The 15,387-nt window shown below is 33.6% G+C and overlaps 1 protein-coding gene across 3 annotated transcripts in view; it reads right to left on the bottom strand.

Annotated features, from left to right (window-relative positions):
- The window catches only part of LOC142353750 (glutamate-rich protein 3-like), a 38,510-nt gene extending 37,856 nt beyond the window's left edge, over positions 1-654 (bottom strand). For all 3 annotated transcript variants that reach the window (XM_075406100.1, XM_075406101.1, XM_075406102.1), the window contains exons 1-4: positions 535-654; positions 373-466; positions 183-308; positions 41-112 (exon numbers count right to left, since the gene is read on the bottom strand). In XM_075406100.1, the coding sequence (XP_075262215.1) occupies positions 41-112; positions 183-308; positions 373-466; positions 535-554 (312 nt within the window). In that variant the 5' untranslated portion in view covers positions 555-654. The remainder of the gene's footprint in view (positions 1-40; positions 113-182; positions 309-372; positions 467-534) is intronic.
- Between the last annotated feature and the right edge of the window lie 14,733 nt (positions 655-15,387).

Genomic DNA, 15,387 nt, shown 5'->3' with positions numbered 1-15,387 from the left:
TAACTTACAGTGCAAATTCAGAAATGAGAATCGAACTCACCTTGACCCGTTCAACCAGCTCACGTTTCGCCATATCCTCAAGTCTATTTCGTATCTGAATTTGCCTTGTTCTCTAAAAGAAATCCACAAAATCACGTTTAGAAATGTTCCGAAAATGAGTCAAATTGCAAAACAAAACAGACCTCGAGATCAAGAGTTTTGTGCACAATTGCTTGCGCCAGTAACTCTCTGACATGCTTTTTATGTTCTCGCCTTGCATGAGAAATTCGGAACATCTCTTCAGAAACAACTTCGCCACGCTTCGTGATCTAAATGAAACATGGCTCGATATAAAAAAAATATATAGGAAATTACATTAAAGAGTAGACTTACGAGTCCCATTCGTCGCAAATGTCTTTGAGTGCGGGCATTTCGAAAGAAACCACAGAGATGTTTGTCGGTTAAGCTGTTGTAATTAGCCAATGGCCTAAAACAGGAAGAGCTAAAATAATGATGAAGCAAAATTCTTCCTGGCGTGTAGAAACGAATACTGACCCCGCTTCTGAGGAGCTCATTGTTTATAAATGTTAGGGATGTTGATGGAAATGTTGCTTAATAGTAAACTTTCCAAAAAATAATTAATCCATAAATAATTTGAACTAATTTTTTTTCGCTTGACATGTTTTTTAGTATTCAATGTCACCTTCTCTCGAAATTTTCAAAAAAATGTGTACGTTTATGGTGAGCACCCTCTAAGGAAATAAATGCCAAGTTAATTGCCAAGTTATTTCCAGCCAATACCAACTACAACAAAGTTTGAATAATCTGAACACTTATTGTGGCAAGAATTATTTGAAAATGTATGTAAACAAGACAAAATAAATAAAATTCAGCGAAGGTGGCCGTTTAGCTGTCGATGAAAAATATATATCGAAAAGAGAGGTTGAATTTACTAACACCTGTTATCTAGGTGTAATTTTTTCAAGCACTTTATATCCCAGTCATCATCTAAAGCATCTAATGAACAAAGCCTATCAGTCAGTAGCTTCAATAAACAAAAAAAAACAAATCTGCATAAAGTCAACTTCAACTCAGCACGGCAACTCTTCAATTCAATTGTTTTTCCCGCCTCAACTTACGGATTAGAGACGTACGTCGATGAACTTTTTGAAATAGAAATAAAACACCGCAAAACAAGCAGTTTTTTTGGAAAAGTTGGTGCGGAGTAAGCAAGTACACCTCAACCACAACGTTTTAAAACAAATTGATGTTTCATGATATACACGGATTAAAAGACTGCCCTCCAAAACAGGAGAATAATTGCCAAGTTCTAAGCCAATGGACTGCTCAGCAATTTTTGTTGTATGGAAGGTTGTTACCAATGGGAGGAAAACAAAGCTGCATACAGACAGACATAAAGCAGATTCTGATTATTTTAAATTGAAAAGAGCTTTTAGGAAACTTTGCAGAAAATACAAAATGATGCATGAAATAGATCACAAAAGTTTCATAATCAGAAGATAGCGGAATCAGAAAGGCGAGAATTTCGGAGAAATCTGAAGTCAAAGAAAGTTTTAACAAAAGTATCCGGAATTACAATTCCCACTTGGGAATCATATTTCGAAGGTCTGTTTAAAGCTGAGGACAAAATATCGGACAAATTTTTAGACGAGCAAACCTTAGGAAACCAGGATTATTGTTCTTCAAACGCGAAATATACCGGACATTTGAATGATCCATTAACTCTGGAAGAAATTACCGAGAAAGCTTCAATGTTAAAAGCTGGTAAAGCAGCGGGAGCAGATGGGATAACCAACACTAGTATAAAATAAGGTTTTCAGCTATTGAAAAAATATGTATTCCTTTTATTTATCCTCTCCTTTGAGGAGCATAAAGTAACACGAATTTGTAAGTTAATACATATAAAGGATCTTTGCCGTTTGTGCCCCCCCCCAGTACGTTATGCTCCCCCCAGTTACAGAGCACGTGTCATTACATAGTAAATCAATATGTAAAAATATTGCACGTGCATCTGGGGGTTGCAAATAATATGCACCCACTAAGCTGGGGGGGCACAAACGGAAAAGATCCCATATAAAACCACTGTACAAAGGCAAAGGCAGCAAAACAGAACCAAGTTCCTACAGAGGCATTAGCCTGTTATGTTGCATGTACAAAATGTTCACGGGTATCATTTACCAGCATTTGCGAACATGGGTCGAGCGAAATCAAAGTTTACCGCCAAGACAATATGGTTTCAGACGCAAAATGTCAACAATCGACGCAGTTTCGCACTTGAAAAAAGCAATCAAGCATAACATCAGCTGCAGTGGCAAGTACTATGCCTGCTTAATTGATTACGAATAAGTTTTGATTTCGTAAATAGGAACCTGCTGCTTATAAAGCTGATAAAATAGGGGCTCCAAGGGAACATGCTACACACAATACAATCATTGTTAAAATGCAACTTCTAGCAGATCCTTGATGAAGAATTCTTGTCAAATGAGATTGAATAGAAATCAGGATTAGCACAAAGAGACAAACTCTCACCACTCATTTTTAGTTTATTCATAGTTGACTTATGTTTTGAGTTGAAATGCAAGGCTCCAGATTTTGTATTTTACGATGAAGACTTAGTAGTTGGGAGCCATAGCCAATGCCAACTAAAACAAAGTTTGAATAATCTGAACACGTGTTGTAGCAGGGACTACTTGAGAATTGACGAAAACAAGACAAAATGCATAAAACTCAGAAGAGGTGGCCGTTTAGAAGTCGATGAAAAATTCTATAAGTCGAAAAAAGAAAGTGAATTCACTAACACTTTTTGTTATCTAGGTGTAATTTTTTCGTGTCTTTCCCATTATAGCCCCCCCAGCTTAGTGGTCAGATAACCTTTCAAGCACTTTATATCCCAGTCATCATCTAAAGCATCTAATGAACAAAGCTTATCAGTCAGTAGCTTCAATAAAACAAAAACTATATTTGAAGAAAGTCAACTGCAACTCAGCACAACAACTTATCAATTCAATTGTTTTTCTAGCCTCAAACTAAGGATTAGAGACGCACGTTGATGAACTTTTTTAAATCGAAATACAACAACATTACCAAAAAATAGAAGCCGTTTTTTGAAAAAAGATGGCGCTAAGTAAACAAGTACACCTCAACCACAACTCGTTAAAACAAATTTATGTTTCATGATATATACAGATTTAAAAACTGCCGCCAAAACACAGGAGATTAATTGCCAAGTTCTATGCCAATGGACGGCTCAACAATTTTTGTTGTATTAAAGGTTGTTACCAATGGGAGGAAAACCTATTTGTCACCTATGGGAGGCAGATCTTACGAAAGAACTCTTGTATCAACCGACCGTAATTTCATTGTAGTCACTTTTTAAATTTGACACTTTTACAAAAGTTCTATAAGCTCTTGAAGAATTAAACTTAATTTTTATCTTTGAATCTGTAAATAATTTGGACGATTTGTCAGTGTGATCTGATGCTTAATTCAATCTTTCTCTTCTTCTTCAATACTTTTTGTTGTATGGACGGTTGTTACCAATGGGAGAAAAACCTATGTGTGTGGAAATTTTGAGAGAAAACTCTTTATCAATCGATCATATTCTTTATTATAATCACTTTTTAAATTTGACGCTTTTACAAAAGTTCTGTAGGCTCCTGAAGAATTAAATTTAATTTTTATTTTTGAATCTGTCAATAATTTGGACAATTTGTCAGTGTGATCTGATGCTCAATTCAATCTTCCTCTTCTTCTTCAATACTTTTTGTTGTATGGAAGGTTGTTACCAATGGGAGAAAAACCTATGTGTGTGCGGAATTTGAGAAAGAACTCTTTTATCAACCGATCATATTCTTTATTGCAATCACTTTGTAAATTCGACACTTTTACAAAAATTCTATAAACTCTTGAAGATTTAAATTTAATTCTTATTTCTGAATCTGTAAATAACTCGGACAAATTGTCAGTGTGACCTGATGCTTAATTCTGTGATGAGCGCCCTCTGGATTACCCAGAAAATCTAAAACAATGATTCGTTACCGGAACCTGGAACATCCGAGGTTACTGCAAAAAAGAAGATATCCTGGAAACGTTATCGGAGAAAAACATCGATAGCTGCGCTTTTCAGGAACATAGAGAGACAAAGGCGAAAGTGAAAAACTTGGATATAGTCTAATTTTTTTTGATAGGGGCAATCAACATCACGGATAGGGCTTTGCAATCAATAACCACAAAACAGACGTAGCAAAAACTATCACTGACAGCATTTGCATACTCACCACTGAGAAATGAGAGAGATGGGCTAATAAAGCTGGTACGGAGAATTGAAAGCTCATCTTGAAAATGGATATTAAGAAAAACCGCATGGTGCTCATCAACTGCTTTGCACAACACATGGGGATAACAAAGAAAAATCCCGGGGATACAGAGAATTTCAGAGAGTAACAGACAAAAACAGAGAAACCGAGACCTAGAACTACTGTTGAAATCACTCAATGGAAAAGACATCATATTTCCAGGTGACTTCAATGCCAAACTAGAATGTATAAGAGGGGGACCGTGGAATCGTTTGCAATAGGAATGAGAAACGCTAACAGGAAAATGCTATATGAAATACCAGACAGGCACAAGTTTAACGCGGAAAACACCATCTTCAAGCACAAGGCCATCCACAATAGGACATGGGAAGGAATAATCAATCATAAAAAGGTCTACAACCAGATAGTATACACGTTGCAATCCCCAGTTGCCGCAAATTCGCAGTCATCAAAGCGAGGAGTTACAACGTCAACAAAGTTGAAATAAATCACAGACTTTAAGCAGTTAACATGTACAGCAAACTAGACTGGGAAAGAGGCAAGCCAAAGGAAATCAAAAGAGAATCAAGATCCAGTGCTTATAGAGCTAAAGACCAAAAAAGAAAAATGGTTGAAAAAATAGGCAAAGTCAAATTAGACAATTGAGCAGGCCTGAAACAACAGAGAAATTTAGTAACAAATGCTACTAAAGAACGAAAAGCAATCCTCACAACAAAGAAATGATAATAGAAGCGCAAAAAACTACCAAAGCAAAGAACAACGCAAAAGCAGCCGTAGCCATAAAGAAGATCATCAAAGTAAACGAGAGAACAAAGACACAAAAACAGATTTATGCAAAGTCAATAAACACTTCGAGAACCCTTTCACCGATCCGGAGGCAGAAGGAATAACAAAGGAGCCGACCAACTTTTTCAGACTGGTAATCAAATCAGAAGTCAGAGAAGCAGTCAAGAAGCTCTCAAACAACAAGACCCCGGGACAGGACGAAGTAACCTCAGAAGACCTGAAAAAGTACGACCCATTAACTGTTACAAAAACACGAAACGCTCAGAGAAAGAAACGAGAAGCTCACGAACTGCTACATGGTACCAATTCTCAAACCCGGCAAAGACAGAACCAAACCGGATAGTTGCAGAGCAGTGAATCTACTATCCTCCTACCGGAAGCTCATCTCACTCATATTTCTGAAAGAAATTAACCCGAAAATCGATGCTACCCTCTCAATATGCCTACCGAACTGGGAAATCCACAGGTGGCATTGTGTTAGCACACAAATACCTCCTCGCAGATGATATTGAAGGTTTGTACAGGAATAGTCATGTCCAAGGCATTCGATAATATTAACAAAATGAAGCTGATAGACATACTGAGAAAAAGGTATGAAGGAAGAAAACGACACATCATAAAACGCCTACTCGTTCAAACAACCCTTTAGAGCAAAATTGGAAAATTGATGGGGTAACCATTCAACAGCAACAAAGGGGTCCCATAAGGGGATGAACTGTCAACTAGACTTTTTAACTTATATCTGGATGAAACTCTCTGAGAAGTTAAAGGTGAATTTGGGACAGAAGCACCAAAAAGACAAGACCCCCGGATACAGGATCATGTCTACGCGAAAAAAAAACAAAGACTGATACCCTGACATTTGGAGGTTGCAGACGATGAAGACTTCGCTGTGACATTCTTAAAAAAGCACAAGAAACTGTCCAAATTGCCACAAAATACCTAGAAAAGTTCAATCCCAAAGTCAACCGATCCATGGCCGAATATACTATCTATCCCAAAAACAAAGACTTAAGAAAATTACAAAAACTGGGAAAAACACTAGACGAATGCGCTGAATACCAAAGAAAAAACAACTCGCAACAAAGGCCCTGCTCAAATACCGTAAATTTTGGAGAAACCGACACATCACCGTTGAGGACAAGATGACCATCTATAAATTATATGTGAGATCGAATTTACTATATTAGAACTCGACATGGTTTGCAAACACTATTTAACGCTAAATTGATTCATTCCATAGACACAATTCCGAATATAACTAGACATACGATATCGTAAGATGATAAAGATCAGGTGACCTGTTTAACTTAGCCAAACAAACACCGATTTCAGAGAAAAGCAAGAAGTCGAAAAGCCCACCTAGGACACGCATTGAGCCGACAGACTCCAACAAGAGACATCCTCGAGTTCAATATAACCACACCACCCATGAAGAAACCATCAAATCTACCGAACATCAAAAATTCGCACAACAGGGACCTTGGAACAAAGGAATTCAGGAACTAGTATACGATTGCCTTTGCAAAACGATTGTAACAAACAGATTTTGCTTAGAACTGAAGTGAACTTTTAATATCTGCAGATAAGTATTAGGAAACCAAGATTATTCGGGTTTTTCACATTATAGCGCCTTATGAAATTATAGCCCCCATTATGGTATAATTACCAAGTTTGTGGAACTATAATGGCAAATTACAGTAATATAAACAGCCAAAGAACTCTTATCCAAAGATAACTTCTCACATCGATCTGAGAAATGGAGTAAACAAACATTTTTTCGGTGTGTTTTTCAGAGAATCCAGCTCGATATTGTCATTTGAATTTGCTGATCAATGAAACTTATAACAATTTAGTTGTCTCTCTAAACTGAAACAAAAATATTCAATAAAGATAGTGCAACTCATCGTCTTTTTACTTTCCCCGATTGTAATGTAATGTCTCGAATTGTATGTCAGAGAACTTTTTGAATAACGAACAAAAGAGCAGATTTGAAAAAGAGAAATATGAATCCAGTTTGTAGAAAACTGGTACAGAATCAACAAGCATACCTCTAATTATATTTCACAAATTATCAATGTGATGTGATGGTTTATTCATTTATATCTTTCTCAATTTAACTCAAGGCTTTCTTTAAGTTCAACAACTGACCTGGAAATTATATTTTTTGTTGTCAGTCCTTTACTCTCCTGACCTATATGAACTTTTTTGGCAACCGTGACCCTTTGCATTTTTTTGCTTGCATTGCTGCTCTGAAAACATCAAGATCTTTCTCTCCAATTGTGGGCGTCTTTCAAAAGAAGAAAATAGATTAAGATTGCAACAATTGTTGTGCAGTATTTCAGCGTAAAAACTGGCTGTCGTTTTTTAAAACCGTCGGGCAGTTTTTTAGCGTGAAATATTGCTTTTAGTTTAACCCAGCGTTTTTGTCGAGGTTGGATTGTTGATGCAGTCAAAATGCAACAGAACATGACACAGGCGAAAAAGTGACTGTACATTATTTTTGTTCGTTCCGCAAAAAATAATGGTTCGCTGTAAGTCAACCACGCCATTTGAAAAGGCTTTACTCTTCTCAAGTTGTTTTGAGTTTCAGTTAAAAATACTAAAATGTCTTTATTTTTGTTCAACAAAATTTTGAACTAAGTTGTATGGTTTAAGCAATTTATTATTGTCCTTCATTTAAGGCTTAACAATCATTAGATCAATTAAATCATCAGAAAAAAAGCTTTACGGCATTGCGTTCCGGTTTCAATTGAGTTTATAAATTTTATTAGATGTTGCAAAAAAGATGACAGCAACTTGCGTTGTAAAAAATGATTTCAAGATTTTATTTCAAAAACTGATATAAAGCTACACTATACGAAAACATCAGTACTTTTTTAAGGCACAGATGCGGTGCAAAAACAATCATCTTCTTGGACTAGAAATGCTAGATTCCAAAAAATTGCATGCGAACTTTGAGCAGCCAAACAAAAGGCAGCTGTTTTAACATTTTAAAACGAAGCACTTCAAAAATTTTCATTTTTTTCTTTTTGAATCGCATCATTAGTTTACCCTAACGACCCGAACTTAATGATCTCCATATGGTTGTATAAATGCGTTGTAAAAAGTTTGATATTTGGAGTGTTTCAAACTTAAAATCATTTATAGAAGAGTTTTTGTCCAAAAAGAAGTAATGTATCGTCACAAAACCAAACAAACTTTGTTAGTCATCTCTTCGCAAAAACAGGCGTGGATTTTTGAATGAATATTTTGCGACAGGTGCACTGAGATCACAAAAATTTGAGGAAAACGGTTGTTTACAGCCGATGAGATTGTTGTAATAGTGTCTTGATATTTATACGGAAATATAAGACGCACAATGGATATACTTTTCAAAGAAAATCGTGTTAGGCTTCTCTTGTTCTTCGATTAAACTTTTTTGTTCATTATTAAAAAAATTAGAAGAACAAAGAGATACTTCAATTTCAGAGTTTTTTCATGAAAAACAGTGAAAAAAAAACTCATTAATGAGTGAAGAAAGAAATAAAAATGATCGCATTATCAATCTTTCTCTACAACGCCAACGTTGAGCTAAAAGAGCCCAAATTTGATGAGAAATTCGGTCGTGTCTTTAATATTCCTCTTTAAAATACCACGTTCTGAATTTTCAAGCATATATTTCAAAAAAAAGAATTTGTTCTAAATACTAAATAGATGATCCACAGAAAACTTTTCAACAAGCGCCTCAAAATCTTTTTCAAAGTATGTTTTTTAATGAAAACTTGCCTAATTCAACAATGCATAAATGAAAAAATCAAACTGCTACGGGACTCATCGCCTTGCTACAAGCGAGAAGTAAACAAAAATATATATGTTTTTTTTCAAATTGTTAATTGTTGCCATAATAAAAAGTCTTCAAATTAGTGCAGTTAGTTTTTTTTTGTTTGATATTGGTTTCAGATGTAAAAAAAAATCTATTTTATAAAAGTTGGGGAAAGAAATTCAAATTAGAACAATCGCACGGCGTCTTCAACTCTTATTTTTTCCTCTATTTCAAGAAATTCTCTTGATAAGAGTAGAAAGTTTTCTAAACAGTAGAAAACACGGTAAAAAATATTGTTCGACTATTTGAAAATTGAGCTGCAGTAGTTACAAAGTTTCTCGAAAAACATTGACGCACGAAGAAACAATTTGGCCTGGAGGGCTGAATATGATACAGAATCGATTTATTTTTCTTCAAAACAAGAATCTATCCAAACAGAATCATTTTATACTGTTTTTCAAAACAAGACAACTTTTTCTAAATATGGCACAGTTAATCACACAAAGACCGCAAATTGTTTCTCCAGATATTTACGTCATAGATTATGGCGGAATCTTTTTTGCACTATCAAAGAAAAATGAAGCAAACTAATGTTTCCTTAGCAGTACGCCGTAAGGAACAAAGATCCAACTGCTTCATCTGCCTAGTTCGACAGGCCATGAATGCAGAAATGAAACTGCTAAGGGACGCATCGCCTTGCTTCTAGCGAGAACTAAACAAATTCTGTTCTCGGCAAAGCAATCAACAAATATAACCATTTTTCGTTTTCAAAGTGTTAGTTGTTCAAATTCTATTATGAAAAGTTGGAGAAACGAAAATTACTAATTAAAAAAATTGTACGCCATCCAGAATTCTATTTCTTCTCAATTTATATGAAATTCGCCTTATAAGAATCGAAAACTATACACAAGAAAAGACGGTAAAAATTTTTTGATATTGTTCAAATCTGAGCTTCAGAAGTAACAAAGTTATTACAAAAAATTGACAAAAGAAGAAACAATTTGGCCTGAATAGCTTAAAAGGAACCAAAATCAACTTTTTTTTAAAACAAAAAACTTTTTCTAAATATACCAATGTTAGTCACAAAAAAGACTGGTAATTGTTTTTCCAAATAATTGAGTCAAAGATTCTCAAGGAAAAAATTGCAAACATTTTTGCATTAACACAGAAAATGAGGCAAACTATTTTTTCCTTAGCAGTACACTGTAAAGAAAAAGACTAATTGCATCAACAATTAAAAAAAACTCTCACTAATATAAAACCACATAGAAGACTTTTTGAAACTTTCCCATTCTGGGATTGATAAAAAAGAGTTTTATATTCATTTATATCCGGCCCCTTCTTCTGCGTAGGTCAACAAGGCATAAAAGAAGTAATGAAACTGCTGAGGTACTTATTGCCTTGATATTAGCGAAAAATAAACAAATTCACTTCTCAGCAAAGCAGGCTGACAAATATAACCATTTTTCTTTTTCAAATTGTAAGTTGTTGCAATATTAAAGAGTCTTCCGTTTAGTCCAGGTAGTTTAAAATTTTTGTTTGATATTGGTTTCAAATGTACCAAAATCTGTATTAAAAAGTTGAAGAACTAAAAAAAAACAATTTGAACATTTGTACACAATACAAAACGTAATTTTTTCCTCCGTTTAAAGGAAATTCTATATATAAGTATAGATTTTTTCCTAAGCACTCGAAAACAAGGTAAAAGATTGATGACCTATTTGAAAAGTGAGCTGCAATGGTTACAATGGGTTTTGAAAAACATTGAACCAAGAAGAAACAATTGGGCCTGGGGCTGACAAGGAAACAGAATCAATTCATATTGTTTTTCAATACTTGACAACTTTTTCTAAATATGCCAAAGTTATTCACAAAAAGACCGCAAATTGTGTCTCCAGATATTTACATCATAAATTATTACGGGAAAAATTAATATTTTTTGCACTATTAGAGAAAAATGAAGCAAACTAATGTTTTCCTTAGCAGTACTCCCTAAAAAACAAAGATTAAATGCGTCAAAAATGAGAAAATGTTGTCAATAAAATAAACCCACATAGAAAACTTGTCAAATTTTATCATTCTAGGCTTGATAAAAAAAAGAGTTTCATACTCATTTATATCCGGCTGCTTCTTCTGCGAAGGTCAACAATGCATAAAAGAAGTAATGAAGCTGCTGAGGTACTTATCGCCTTGCTATTAGCGAAAAATAAACAAATTCACTTCTCAGCAAAGCAGGCCGACAAATATAACCATTTTTCTTTTTCAAATTGTAAGTTGTTGCAATATTAAAAAGTCTTCCGTTTAGTCCAGGTAGTTTAAAATTTTTGTTTGATATTTGTTTCAAATGTACAAAAATCTATTTTAAAAAGTTGAAGAAACGAAAAAAACAAATTTGAACACTTGTACACAATACAAAACTCTTATTTTTTCCCTCGATTTAAAGGACATTCTTTACTTAGGTATAGAAACTTTCCTAATCAATCGAAAACAAGTTAAAAGATTGTTCGCCAACTTGAAAATTGAGCTGCAAAAGTTACAAAGTTTTTCGAAAAACATTGATGCACGAAGAAACAGTTTGGCCTGTGGGGCTGAAAACGAAATAAAATCAATTTATATTGTTTTTCAAAACAAGATATTTTTTCTTAATATAATACAGTTATTCACAAAAAGACCGCAAATTGTGTCTCCAGATATTTACATCATAGATTATTATTCGAAAAAATGTTTTTTGCATTACTATAAAAAATGAAGCAAACTAATGTTTTCCTTAGCAGTACTCCCTAAAAAACAAAGATTAAATGCGTCAAAAATGAGAAAATGTTGTCAATAAAATAAACGCACATAGAAAACTTGTCAAATTTTATCATTCTAGGCTTGATAAAAAAAGAGTTTCATACTCATTTAGATCAGGCTGCTTCTTCTGCGTAGTTCCGCAATGCATAAAAGAAGTAGTGAAACTGTTAAGGGACTTAATGCCTTCTTACTAGCGATAACTAAACCATATCTCTTCTTAGCAAATTAGGCCAACAAATATAACTATTTTTCTTTTTGAAATTGTTAATTGCTGCCATAATTAAGAGTCTTTTATTTAACGTAGGTAGTTTTTTTTTAATTTTTGTTTGATAATGGTTTCAATTCTACAAAAATCTATAAAAAAATTGAAATATTGAACAATACAAAATTAAAACAATTGTACGCCATACAAAACTCTTACTTTTTCATTGATATACAGGAAATTCTCTTTCTAAGTGTACAAAGTTTTCTAAACGCTATAAAACAAGGTAAAATATTGTTGATCTATTTAAAAATTGAGCTGTAGTATTAAAAATTTTATTTTGCAAAATTTTGACACATGAAGAAACAATTCGGCTTGAATGACTGAAAATGATCCAGAATCATATATTTTTCAAAACAAGACAATTTTTCTAAGTATGCCAAAGTCATTCAAATAAAGACCACAATTCGTGTGTCCAGTTATTTTCGTCATTGTTTCTGACGGGAAAAGTTGCAATAACTTTTCCGTTACCACTGTAAATTGAGGCGAAATAATGTTTCCTGAGCAGTACGCCGTAATGAACAAAGATTGCCGTCATCAAAAACTAGTAATTGTTGTCAATAAATAAACCCCATATAGCAGACATTTTGAAAAATTGCCAATCGACGTTTGAAAAAAAATTATTTATATGCACTGATATCCGGCTGGGTATTTCAAAAAACCATGAAAGAAATAATGAAACTGCTAAGGGACTTATCGCCTTACTACTAGCAAAAACTACACAAATTCTCTTCTCAGCAAAGCAGACCAACAAATATGTTACTATTATATTTTCAATTTGTTATTTGTTGCCATAATAAAGAGTCTTCAATTTAGTGCAGGTAGTTTTTTTTGTTTGATATTGGTTTCAAATGTACAAAAATCTGTTTTAAAAAGTTGAAAAAAAAACAAATTCGAACAATTGTAGCCATACAAATTTCTTATTTCTTCCCTCGATTTATAGGAAACTCTTTTTATAAGTAAAGAAATTTTTCTAAACACTAGAAAACAAGGTAAAAGATTGTTGACCTATTTGAAAATTGAGATGTAGTAGTAACAATGTTTTTCGAAAAACATTGACGCAATATGAAATAATTTGGCCTGAATGGCTGAAAAGGAACCAGAAAAAAATTTTTCAAAGCAAAACCTTTTCCAAATATGCCAAAATTATCCAGAAAAGACCTGTAAGTTGTGTCTCCAAACATTTGAGTCATTGATTCCGGCCGTAAAAAAAGCAACAAAAAAATGCAATACCACAGAAAAATTAGGCAAACTAATGTTTCGTTAGCAGTACACCGTAAAGAACAAATAATAACTGCATCAAAAATTAGAAAATTCTGTCAATAAATCAAACCTACATTATAAATTCCAGTTCTAGGTTTGAATAAAAAGAGTTTTATATCCACTTATATCACACTACCTTTTTGCACTTTATGATTTTTGTCATGATCGCAATGATTTTCAGAGAAGTCAAAAAATCATTTTTTTTCCGAGAAGTTTGGGTATAGATTTTTGCTCACACTGCACCAAATTGACATGATAGCCTCTAGTTTTCAATGGTGCTTAATTTTGCGTGTTCTAAATGGTCTTGAACCAATGTGTTGTGCAGAAACAAATTTATAAATGTGCAGGCTCGCTTTTTGGTTTGAAGTGGCCGCGGCATTTGTTTTATTTTCGATGTGGGTTTAGTAAGGCAGGGTAAACAAAATTCGAGAGAAAATGACACAGACACAAATTGCACAAATTAAACGTAATTTTTCAGTCCAACCACTTTAAGTCAAACCCTTCATCTGAAAAAGGCTTTCTTTCTTCCAGCAGCCTTGATTTGCAGCTAAAATGGCTAAAACTTTGTTCAAGAAAATTTCAACTACTTTATATGGTTTAGGAAGTTTCTTCATTGTCAACAAGTTAACAATACCAATCATTCAATCATCAGCCTAAATCATACCGCAACGTTTTCAGGATGCATTTGAAGTAATAATTCTGATATGAAGGTGCCAAAAATGAAATGAGGCAACGCTACCCAAAACTAGGAATAAATTCTTTGCAGAGCAGATTTAGTGTTGGCAAATCCAGAATATAATTATTTTTCAGTAGAAGTAAATTATTTCAAGTGTTACGCATTTAAAGATCGCCCGGGAAAGCAATAAATTGTAAAGTTAGTGTGATGTTTTGTTCTTATACACTTGGTCTATGATGCAAAAAAGGATGAAACAATTAGAACGATAATCTACTTTCAAAGAAATTTTACAGAAGACTTTATGGAGTCTTTTACAACAAAAAAAAAATAAATTTTATTATCAACCAATTGTTAAAAAATTTTTTTTGAGATGGATCTGAAAATCAAATCTGTTTTTTTTTTCGTCGTATTTTTTTTTAAAAAAACCCAGTTAATTTTCTTTTTTTTTCCTAAAAAATCTAGTTTAGGTATCCCAAAGGTTCCCGAGGAAGGACGTGTAGGTCGGACAAACAATAGGAATGGGTTGTTAATAGAGAGAAGAGAATCACGAGTCAGATTAGGTTATCAAATATTTGTATAACTTCTCTCACTCTAGCACATGTTTCTTAAAATATGGTTTGCAAAAACAAAGTTCATCTCACACTAAATTTTGTGAATAAATTTGATCAGAAATTTGTCTGAATTGACTGATTACGTTCAAAATAGCAAAAATATATTCTGAAGGGCCATTATGAGTAAAAATTCCCGGGTAAAGCCTAATATCAATCAATTTTTTTACTGACTCTAGTAAACAAAAGTTTCAAAATTTCTGAAAACTTCCAAAAGGATGTCTTTATGATTGCTAAATTCACTAACCATTGTAACAAAAAATTTCTGAAACTGTTAAGTGATGTTTCAGACTCCTAGAAAACTAAGCAAGTCATACGTTCGGCAGATGTAAACAGGGCAAAAAATTTAGTCATCTTTTGCGTTTGAAGTTGCAAGTTTTTGCCATTTTTAAAAAATTTTAGCTAGAACCTTCAAATTAGCTCATCGACCGGTATGTAGATTATAGTAACCGTTTAAAATATAGATTCTAAACTTTTAATTTCTCTAAAGTTCTCTTTGATGTTGAAAAAGAATTAGGTTAGGAGTGAACACTGCTGATTTCCGAATGGTGAATTATAGCTACACAAATATCGTAGGTTGTTTCTTTGAACTCCGGGTTTATTGTGTTTGTGTAGACGGTGTGGAAAATCCTATAGCATTACCAAAAAAATCCTTGCAGTGAATATGAAGCAAACTACCTTTTGCGTAGTTTCATGCCGCAAGAAACCTAGATATATTTCTAATTTTATAAATTTTAAAAATTTTATAACGTTATTTCAGTTGTAACTTGATGGTTGTGAAAAACGCTGTGAAATTTAATGGTTTTTCAAAAGAGATAGCTGTCACAACAAGCGTATCTTACTGTAGCTCTAATCGGTCTGTTATTCTTCCAATATTT

This window comes from Convolutriloba macropyga, chromosome 14 (assembly GCF_964194025.1).
Source record: "Convolutriloba macropyga chromosome 14, txConMacr16.3, whole genome shotgun sequence".
Taxonomy (NCBI): Eukaryota; Metazoa; Xenacoelomorpha; order Acoela; family Convolutidae; genus Convolutriloba; species Convolutriloba macropyga.
This window is presented reverse-complemented; position numbering and strand designations above follow the sequence as displayed.